This window comes from Lithobates pipiens, unplaced genomic scaffold, assembly GCF_037356315.1.
Source record: "Lithobates pipiens isolate NorthernLeopardFrog02 unplaced genomic scaffold, aLitPip1_a1.2 Scaffold_22, whole genome shotgun sequence".
Lineage (NCBI taxonomy): Eukaryota > Metazoa > Chordata > Amphibia > Anura > Ranidae > Lithobates > Lithobates pipiens.
Window position 1 is genome coordinate 337,144,117 of NW_027507784.1, and position 11,456 is coordinate 337,155,572.

Genomic DNA, 11,456 nt, shown 5'->3' on the forward strand with positions numbered 1-11,456 from the left:
ATTGTGGTGGTGTATAGAGACAAAAAGATTAGACTTGTGTCGATGTCCCAATATTTATGGACTTGACTGTAGATATTGATGATGGGATAGTTCTAAAATGTGTTATCTGCTCACCACTCTTGGAGGAAAATGACCTCCGGACGCTTTGGTGAAAAAGGGGACTGGTCACCACCGCCTGTGGTCTCCCTGCAGCCAATCTTTCCTCATTGCTGCCTTTCCATGCCTTGTCCTGCTTTATGCGGAGGCGGCCATTTTGGAAGAGGCGGAGCTTTCTGCCTATTCAGGTCAGAGCTAGAAATGTGCAGAACGAAAAAAAAAAAATTCCTTAAATTTGTTTAGTTTTCAGACTTAATTTTGTTTGTTCAAATTTGAGTCGATTTCAGATTTGCCAAATTCCATTCGAATCGCATTCCATTCAAAATCAATTTATTCAATGTATTCTATTTGAAATTCACATTTTGGAAGATGATTATATTCTTTCTATTCCATTCTATTTTATAGGGTTTTTTTTTTTCTATTTTATTCATTTATTTTATTTAATATTATATTTTTTTGTACTCAATTTTGAATTTATTCTATTTGAAATACGAATTTCAGAAAATAATTATATTGTTAGTCTTTTTATTCTATTATTTTCAATTCTATTCTATTTTATTTTCTACTCTATTCTTTTCTATTCTATTCAAATTTAATCAAGTCGAATTTCGGAAAACAGTTATATTGTTATATACTTTATATCCTACTTTATTTTTTTCTATTATTTATTCTAGTCTATTATTTTATGTTCTATTCTATTTATTGATTTTCTATTCTATTCAAATTTATTCTATTTGAATTTCAGCAGATGAATATATTTATTCTATTGGGTTTTTTTTCTGTTCTAGTCTTTTCTATTCTATTTTTTCTATTCTGTTCTAATTCAAATTTATTCTATTTGAATTTCTAGGGATGGTTATATTTATTCTTTTCTACTGTTTCTCTATTTTATTCTTTTCTATTCTATTCTACTGTTTTTCTATTCTATTCTTTTGTTTTTTGTTTTATTCTAAACTATTCTTTTCTATTTCATTCAAATTCATTATATTAGAAATTTGGGAAATGGTTATATTATTTCTTTCTATTCTATTGTTTTTTTTTTTTTTTCAATTTTATTTTATCCTATTATTTTATTTTCTATTATATACTATTCTATTAAAATGTATTCTGTTCAAATTTTGGAGGATTTTTTATATGTATTCTAGTCTATTCTATTTCTATTGTTTTTTTCTTGTGTCCCTCAATGGGCAAGAAAGAAAAGAGGATTTTCTTTTCTTGGAGTTTGTGATCATGCAATTGGTAATGCTTTGCTACAAAACTAAGGCATTAGTAAGATGGTAGTAAGATGGGTTATCCTGGACTGGCCTACAATATATTTGTTGTCTAATTCTCCGGTAGGATGTAGAATGAAGGTTATTGACTTCATGTCATCCTTCAATGGACTCCGAAAAAAAAAAGAAAAAAGAGTTTTAGAATGATTGCAACAATTGTATTTTTTGTTTCTGATTTTCATACAGTATACTCAATGTCATTTTTGATGACTTTTTAGGATTTCATGAACACATGCGTCTCTACAGTCTCCAAACCCAAAGTGGAGCCCCTGAAAGAGGAGCTGCAAGCAGAATGGACCAGTGGACAATATGGGCAAGGGCCACAGGCTGGAGAGCTCGGAGGCAGAAAAGAAATTCACTGAGATGGATACTGAATAAATTCCATCATCTGTTTGTATTATAATAAAACAACAAAGATTTCAATTGTTAGCTTCATAAGACTGAAAATCCTGACATTTAGAACAGGCACAGTAGTGTTGGGGCGTCATCTCAATACCACCTCAACCAACCTGAGTACCAACCTGTAATACCCCTTCATTTTCAGTTTTTAGTTAAATACTTAGTTTAATTACCTGGTCATGCAAGACTATATCCCAAATACGTTTTATATACTGTATGTATGTGTATATGTGTGTATATATATATATAAACAGGTCCATAAATATTGGGACATCGACAAAGTTCTAATCTTTTTGGCTCTATACACCTCCACAGTCGATTTGAAATGAGACAAACAAGATGTGCTTTAACGGCAGACTTTCATCTTTAATTTGAGGGTAATTACATCCAAATCAGGTGAACGGTGTAGGAAATACAACATTTTGTATATGTGCCTCCCACTTTTTAAGGGACCAAAAAGTAATGGGACAGATTAGCAATCGTCCATCAAACTTTCACTTTTTAATATTTGGTTGCAAATCCTTTGCAGTCAATTACAGCCTGAAGTCTGGAACGCATAGATATCACCAGACGCTGGGTGTCATCCCTGGTGATGCTCTGCCAGGCCTTTACTGCAACTGTCTTCAGTTCCTGCTTGTTCTTGGGGCATTTTCCCTTCAGTTTTGTCTTCAGCAAGTGAAATGTATGCTCAATCGGATTCAAGTCGGGTGACTGACTTGGCCATTGCATAACATTCCACTTCTTTCCCTTAAAAAACTCTTTGGTTGCTTTCGCAGTATGCTTCAGGTCATTGTCTGTCTGCACTGTGAAGCGCCGTCCAATGAGTTCTGAAGCATTTTGCTGAATATGAGCAGATAATATTGCCCGAAACACTTCAGAGTTCATCCTGCTGCTTTTTGTCAGCAGTCACATCATCAATAAATACAAGAGAACCAGTTCCATTGGCAGCCATACATGCCCACGCCATGACACTACCACCACCATGCTTCACTGATGAGGTGGTATGCTTTGGATCATGAGCAGTTCCTTTCCTTCTCCATACTCTTCTCTTCCCATCACTCTGGTACAAGTTGATCTCGGTCTCATCTGTCCATAGGATGTTGTTCCAGAAATGTGAAGGCTTTTTTAAATGTTGTTGGGCAAACTCCAATCTGGCCTTCCTGTTTTTGAGGCTCACCAATGTTTTACATCTTGTGGTGAACCCTCTGTATTCACTCTGGTGAAGTCTTCTCTTGGTTGTTGACTTTGACACTCATACACCTACCTCCTGGAGAGTGTTCTTGATCTGGCCAACCATGTGAAGGGTGTTTTCTTCACCAGGGAAAGAATTCTTTGGTCACCCACCACAGTTGTTTTCCGCGGTCTTCCGGGTCTTTTGGTGTTGCTGAGCTCACCGGTGCGTTCTTTCTTTTTAAGGATGTTCCAAACAGTTGATTTGGCCACACCTAATGTTTTTGCTATCTCTCTGATGGGTTTGTTTTGTTTTTTCAGCCTAATGATGGATTGCTTCACTGATAGTGACAGCTCTTTGGATCTCATATTGAGAGTTCACAGCAACAGATTCCAAATGAAAATAGCACACTTGAAATGAACTCTGGACCTTTTATCTGCTCCTTGTAAATGGGATAATGAGGGAATAACACACACCTGGCCATGGAAAAGGTGAGCAGCCAATTGTCCCATTACTTTTGGTCCCTTAAAAAGTGGGAGGCACATATACAAACTGTTGTAATTCCTACACCGTTCACCTGATTTGGATGTAAATACCCTCAAATTAAAGTTGAAAGTCTGCAGTTAAAGCACATCTTGTTTGTTTAATTTCAAATCTATTGTGGTGGTGTATAGAGCCAAAAAGATTGGAATTGTATTGATTTTCAAATATTTATGGACCTGACTGTAATTCTGTCTGTACACTACCTGTCCTAACAAAGGGGTATGCAGACTTTGGTATGGAGATAGTATGGAGACTTTCTACTAAAATAAATCACAGCAATTTTCTTGAGGAATGCATTCCATGACACCTTCTCCTAAGAGACATCTAAATATTTTTTACATTTTTCTAGATAGACTGTGTAATTGGAATCATATAGTAGGGTTTCTTCAAATTTGAACTCCAAAATGGAAATACACTTTAAGACCACCTGTGTTTACACTTGAAATGGCTACAATTGGTTCAAAGTGATCACAAGGTAGGGGGGCGTGTCCGGATGTGAGTGGCAGTGGACGTGTAGGAGAGGAGCTCCGGGCATCCTTATGTGAAATCCTTGCAATCCTTTGCCATCCGTGCCAAAAACACCTACAAACTGCCCAAACACCTACCTACAGTGTGTAGCTGCATCATCTGCTGCTCCCCCGTGCATATATTGCTGGGATCGGGCCTGGGGAACCGCGGATCCTCTGCGAGGGCGGCCGTCGCCATCTTTCTTCTCTGCAGCCGGCGCGGGAGCTGTTACTGGCCTGGAAGAGAGGTAGGGGGTCCCATCACCGCTCGGTCTACCCAGCGGTGTGTTTAGCGGAGCCTGCTGATCCACGGGGCCGTTTTTATTTCGTCCGCAGCGGCCGCGGCCTAGTCCGGCCTAGTGCGGCCTGGTGAAGCCTCCAGACCACCGGACTTTCCTAAATCGCCGGCCGGCGGGGGAGCGCCGCGGCCGGCCTGATTTGTCACCGGGTGTGGGGACGCCACTGGGCTTGCACACCCCCATCCTACCTCCACCATCCTGGGAAAAAAAAAGGAAAAGAAGGGCTTGAGCTGCCTGTGGAGACTGCGGGTGCAAGCTGACAGGGAAGGCCTGGTGCTCAGCATCTCAATCACCCCCCTGCCCTGCCTTTACTCTGGCTTCCTGGCCTTCTCCTGCATGGTCCCCTCGGCTGACACTTCTAGTGGCCATCATCTATACATTCACCGGGGACAGCTGGATCTATATTCTCCCACTGCTGGGCTGTGAACTTCCGGGACTGGATAAGTGTGCCTTGCCTCAGGTATTCTCCTGGCCACTGCTCTGGGCCTGAAAGCTGCCCTCTGTCTAAACTGGAGCCCTGGGGCCAGTGCTGCATCTGTGCCCTGGTGCGTGCTCCTGTGGCACACATATTTCTATTGCCTAATTGTCTGTGTGGTTGTGGGGGGCCCAATATCCTGTGGCTGACTATTCCTCTGCTCTGCACTGCCAACCACTGACCCCCCACATTCATGGGCCCTAAGCACCGTCCCAAAAGCACATCAACGCCAGGCCGTCCGGCCCCTGCGCCGGCTGCACTTTCTACACATTCTACACAATCTGACCCGTCTCTCATAGGGAGGCTGCAAGTCCTGCTGACTGACTTGGCCATGGAGTCTGAGGCCTCTCCAAGTGCGGCCCCTTCTGCCCCGCCATCTCAGGACAGCACTGCAGTGATCCTGGCTGCCATTGAACAAAGCAAGACCTCCATGCTGGTGAGAATAGACCGCCTGGCCGAAGAATGTAACCTCATTAGAAATGACCTGGACAAGATCAGAGGTAGGCTGACTGAATCAGAATCCAGAATTTCTGCCACTGAGGATCTCACAGCTACCCACTCCAACACTATAGCGGACTTGCAACGCACAGTACAGTCACTTGTTGCTAAAGCAGACGACGCGGAAAACCGGGCAAGACGCAACAATGTTCGTGTCCTGGGTCTTCCGGAGGGGGAGGAGGGGGACCGACCGGCGGAGTTTGCAGAGGAATTCTTCAAAAACCTGCTGGGCCTTGCGGATATCTCTCCGACCTATGTTGTTGAGCGTGCCCACCGTGTCCCCACGGGACGCGTTCTCTCTGGTGCGAATCCCCGACCTTTTTTGGTTCGCTTCCTCAACTTTAGGGACCGTGACAGGATCCTTTCCGCAGCTCGGAAACATCCCTCGCTACCATACGGCAACTCATCGATCCTATTGTTTCCGGATTTCTCCGCAGACCTGCAGCGCAAGAGGAAGTCTTTCAATGATGTCCGTAAGCGCCTCCGCGAAAAGGACATTAAGTACAGCATGCTGTACCCCAGCCGCCTCAGGGTCCCCCATAACGGCTCGGTCAGGTTCTTTGATTCTCCGGCGGATGCAAGTGATTGGCTGGACAGTCTGAGATGATTCTGTCTCTCTTTTGGATCTGGGTTCGGAGGGGTCATTGTTCCGTTATCTGTTTGTTAAATTCACAGGGTTTGTTTACTATACTTCAGATTGCAGTTTTTCTCTGGCTAGAGTCGCTGCTTACTGGGGATCCTAGTTCGGGACTAGATGCATATTTCCTCTACATCCTTCTACCCCCGGAGCTATCTCGTTGGACACAACTCACTACAGTTCTAACCCCTTCGCAGTTTCTCTTCACGCCAAGTGGAGAGGCACTCGCGGCACTGCATTGCCGCACTTTGGAACTTTTTCACAGAAGTCTGAAGTTCTAAGATTTTTTTTTTTGAGTTTAGGTTTTGGGTATCAAACTGACCATAGTTCTGTTTTTGTTTTTTGTTTTTTTCTCTCTGTTAGGGGTACTTCATGGTCAGTAGGGAGTTTATAGTTTGCTGGTTGGTTTTTTCTTTTTCTTTTTTGTACGCTCTATATCCACTGTCTGCTATTTATGTGTCATGTGTGTTGTCCGTGCTTACAAGGCCCGGTGTAAAAGGTGTTCTCCTCCTTGTATTCTCCCCCGGCCCCACAAGGGTGGATCTCTCCCAAGCAGGTATCATTATCCTGTCTCATAAATTGTTATTGCCTTTATGGAGTTAAAATTACTAACATGGAATGTACGGGGTCTTAACGACAAGGTAAAGAGGGCTTTAATGTTTAAATACTTGAACAGTCACAGACCTCATATCTTGTTTCTACAGGAGACCCATCTCCTGGGGAATAAGATTCTGGCACTACGTAGACCCTGGGTACGGCAATCATTTCATGCGACATACTCCAGTTATGCCAGGGGAGTGGCCATCCTGTTGAGCAAATCCCTTCCCTATAAGGTCCTACATCTTCAAACTGATCAGGAGGGTAGATTCATAATCCTCTTGCTGGAGATTAGAGCGGTGGTCTATGCTTTAGTAAATGTATATGTTCCTCCCCCCTTCAATCCACAAGTCCTCTATAAGTTGTTTGAGCGTTTAGCTGCACTACAATTCTCCAGACTATATATAGCTGGAGACTTTAATTCCATTCTGGATCCATCCCTGGACACATCCAATCCAAATAGGGTGTTTTCACCAGATTTACTTCAATGGGCACAAACATTTAATTACACTGAGATCTGGCGATGGAAGCACCAAACCACTAGGGCGTACTCCTTTCACTCTGCCACCCATAGGTCGGGCTCCAGGATTGACCTGATCTTCGGTAACACATGTGCCCTGGCGGCGGTGAGGGGGGTCTCGTACTTACCCGCGGGCCTCTCTGACCATGCCCCTCTGGAGGTCACCTTGGGGTTGTCTGATGCCGGGAGTAGAGACTGCTGGCGTTTGGCACCTAAATGGTTGCAGGACTCGAGGGTGGGGGAGGAAGTTTCTCCTAAACTACAACAATACTGGGAGATTAATGAGGACTCAACATCAGCTCAGGTAGTCTGGGATGCATTTAAGGCTACCACCAGGGGAGAATACATCTCTGCGATCAAAGCGGTTCGTTCTGAGATGTCTTGTCAGGTTCAGGCACTTGAGGAGGGGGAGGCTAGAGCGGCCGAGGCCTTTTCTGGCTTGCCGACTCCAGATCACTTCAGTCAGCTAGCTGAGGCGAGGAGAGCTTTGTCTCTGCATCTTGCCGCGGCCACACATCTGGATTTGAACTCTCTGGCCGGGAGGATCTTTGAATCCGGGGATAAAAACGGCAAACTCCTAGCAAATTTAGTTGCGGACTCTAGATCACAGACTGTGGTGTCGGAGATCTGTGGGTCTGATGGTCAGACGCTCTCTTCTCCTGAGCTGATTTTGGGTGAATTTAGATCCTTCTATGAAAAACTATATGAAGCAGCCCCTGGCTGGCCTGAGGACCGGCGTAGGGAGTTTTTACACTCTCTGCGCCTGCCCACTCTTTCGCAGGAGGATCTCGAATTCTTAGATAGAGATTTTACCACCGAGGAGATAGAGGCGGCAATTTGCTCGTTTCCCAGTGGCAAAACACCAGGTCCGGATGGACTTCCTGGTGAGTGGTACAGGATGTATGCCTCATTAATTGCACCGAAACTGCTGAAGGTCTTCTCTGAAAGTAAAAAACAGATGTTCTTGCCCCCTTCTATGTACCAGGCACACATAGTCCTCATTCCTAAGCCTGGCAAAGACAAATCCCTCTGTTCTTCATATAGGCCGATCTCCCTGCTAAACTATGATCTCAAAATCTTGACAAAAATATTAGCGACCAGGTTGAGGGCGATTCTTCCATCCCTGATCAATATAGACCAGACAGGATTCATGCCGGGGAAGTCAACAGATATAAATTTACGTAGAGTATTCACACATCTTCAGCTGCCTTCCAGTGAGTCCTCCACGAGGGTGATGGTTTCACTGGACATTGAAAAGGCATTTGATTCGGTAGCATGGCCTTTTATGTCTTCTGTTCTAGAGGTTATGGGTTTTGGTGCAGAATTCCGTAGGTGGATTGATCTTTTGTATAAGGACCCGACAGCGCAAGTAAAACTCAATGGTGCTTTGTCCGCACCTTTTTTGGTTAAAAGAGGGACGCGGCAGGGTTGTCCACTATCGCCGGCTCTGTTTTGCCTGGTGATGGAACCCCTTGCCTCAGCCCTTAGGCAGGCTGATGGGGTTAGGGGCATACGGGTGGGAGCCATACATGAAAAAGTAGCTTTATATGCAGATGATCTCATCCTTTTCTTGAATGACCCTGCCCAGTCGCTTCGAGAGACGCTGACCATTCTTTCAAACTTTCGTGGATGCTCGGGTCTCAAGGTAAACTGGGATAAATCCCAAATTTTACCTATTGATAAGGCTGCAAAGGACGTAGCAGACCCCAACCTCCCCTTAATATGGGCAGACAAAATTAAATATCTAGGCATTCACATCTCCACATCTACCTCTGACTATTATACCCTTAACATGGAGCCATTGATACAGTTGATGAGGAGTAGATTAAAGGCGTGGGCGAATTTGCCCCTCTCTCTAATCGGCAGGATAAATTTATTTAAGATGAAGCTCCTACCTACCTTTCTTTATGTCCTCAGACATGCCCCTGTCTGGATCCCCAAAAAAGTATTTTGCCTGATTAACTCTATTTTATCATCTTTCCTCTGGGGAACCGGTCAGCCGAGGTTCAGACTGACGGTGCTGCAGAGACCTTGGGGGGAGGGGGGCCTGGCTTGTCCCGATCTCCACTCCTATTTTTTGGCGGCTCTGTTATCCCACGCCCACAACTGGTTGGTCTCTGATGAGTCCAATGCAGCGGTGGCTCTGGAAGCAGCACATCTGGGATCTTATGAGGCGCTGAGGAATCTACTTTACCGGGGTGCCAGGGCTCCTTTCCCTCTTACAACGTCAATGAGAGCGGTCGTGCGGGCGTGGTTGGTGGCAAAATCAATGCGACCCATGCCCGCTGGACATATATCGCCACACAGCCCTCTCTGGTTTAACCCACAATTGCCGGAATTTGGTTCCATTCCTGACCCTAGTGTTTGGGCATGCAAGGGCATTAAATATATAAATCAACTCTGTTTGGAAGGCCGACTGCTGTCGTTTGACCGGTTGAAACAACAATATGATTTACCCAACTCACACTTCTTTAGATTCCTGCAGCTTAGGCACGCATTTAACACCCAGTTTGATAATGCTCAGGTTGCTTTTTATACATCAACCCTGGAGACTCTACTCAGGGACGAAGCTCTACCAAAGCCCTTATCCACCATATATAAAGCGATACTTCCTAACATACACACGGGACTAGAAAACCTCCAGGCAAAGTGGGTGGTCGACTTCCCCTCACTGGACGCTGAGGATTGGGAGGAAATCTGGGAGTGTCCTTTTTCACAGCTAGTATCAGCTAGAGATAAATTAGTGCAATTTAAAATAGTACATAGGGTTTATTACACGCCCGCGCGTCTGCACAAAATTTATCCATCTATTCCCGCCTCCTGCTGGAGATGCAACTCGTCCCCAGCAGATTTTATTCACATATTTTGGAGCTGTCCTCAGATCGCAATTTTTTGGTCTGCGGTGACCAACTCTATTACGACCATCACCACGGTACCAGTACCACTGTCTGTAGAGGTATGCCTGCTGGGACTTGTGGAACCCTTGGCCCCAGGCCGGGCAGTCAGAACCCTGCTAGGATTATTACTTTACTATGCCCGCAAGTCGATAGTACTCAGGTGGAAGGCATCATCTGCGCCCTCCTTAAATTTTTGGAAGAGGTTAGTGAATGCGGCTCTACCACTATACAAGGCTACCTACCTGTCCCGCGGTTGTGCCAAAAAATTCTACAAAGTATGGGATATCTGGACGGACTCACTGTCCACTAATGCTGACTCGATGGATGATTAGTATCGTTCCACTAAGTACCCCAATTGTCCAAGTGGCATCTATGGCCTCATAAACCCTCTGGGTTGCTCAACCAATAGTTAGGGGGGAGGGGGGGAGCGTGCATGCAACGATGTAATTATAATGTACACTTTATCTCCTAAGTATTTCGAGTAAGCCTTGTAGGGGATAGGTAGCATCGGCAGGTTGATATGAATATTCTACACAGGTGGTTGAGCGTACAGTGGTTTGGGTAGGTATGCATATTTTTATGTAATGCCTCACCCTTTTGTTTGGTTTTGTTTTTTGTTTTTGTTTTTGTTCTCTCTTAGTTGGTAAGTTGTAGTGATCGAGCCAGGGTATGCCCAATAGGCTCTGTAGTGTTTTGTTCACATCTTGAAATGTCAATAAAGATAACTTTAAAAAAAAAAAAAAAAAAAGTGATCACAAGGTACAGAGCCACTCTGATTGGCTCTGTATGTAATGACTGTGATATGTATGAGCTGTCCAGTGACAGCTCAGATCATAGCCAATCATGGGTGCACTGACTGCCTAAGTGTGTTTTCCTGAATCAACGCTTATAAACACTTATAAACGGAACTCCAGAAATACAAGTCCACCTCCGCAAACGTTTTATTTTACAATACAGCAGTCTGAAAGTTGTTAAACCTTATATAAATCTACTTCCGTTTACTAAATACTTAATTTAAAGGGTGAAGGTCTAAGCCAGCCATTCTCCACCCTTAAGAGATTGGGGAACCCTCTGCTTAAACAACTTCATTGGGGGTCATTGGGGAAAATGCCCAATTATATTGTTGGCCAGTGGAATGCCACTCTTACAGCTACAAAGATCATTGGTGCCCTGCAGCTAGCTATTCCAAGTGGTTTTAGCCCTGGAACTATGCAGGCACCATCAGCTGGCAGGTCAATCGGCCTCAGGTCAAGCAATCCTCTCTGAAGGAACCCCTCTGGAGGAGCCCTAGGGTTCCACAAAACTGTCTGTGTGATGCTAAGGATCCCTTGAAGGGTGATCCTTGTGGAAAGCTACTTCTGTTGATGAATAAAAGTGGGCTGGAGCACACAGCTTTACCAAATTTACTCTAGAACTTATCGGCCCAACTGGGTTAATTTAGAGGCTCAAGCGTGTTCTCCCCTCCCCATAGATCTTCTGATGTGACTACCTTCTAGAGAGCGTAGAGCCATTCTGAGCCCTTCCCTCTCCCACTCATTGGACCTCTG

General features: G+C 44.5%; 1 protein-coding gene across 3 annotated transcripts in view; it reads left to right on the top strand.

Moving 5' to 3' along the window:
• LOC143925084 (E3 ubiquitin-protein ligase RNF14-like) overlaps nucleotides 1-1,790 on the top strand; it is a 57,313-nt gene extending 55,523 nt beyond the window's left edge. For all 3 annotated transcript variants that reach the window (XM_077449672.1, XM_077449673.1, XM_077449671.1), the window contains one exon: nucleotides 1,586-1,790. In XM_077449672.1, the coding sequence (XP_077305798.1) occupies nucleotides 1,586-1,729 (144 nt within the window). In that variant the 3' untranslated portion in view covers nucleotides 1,730-1,790. The remainder of the gene's footprint in view (nucleotides 1-1,585) is intronic.
• The last annotated feature ends 9,666 nt before the right edge of the window (nucleotides 1,791-11,456 follow it).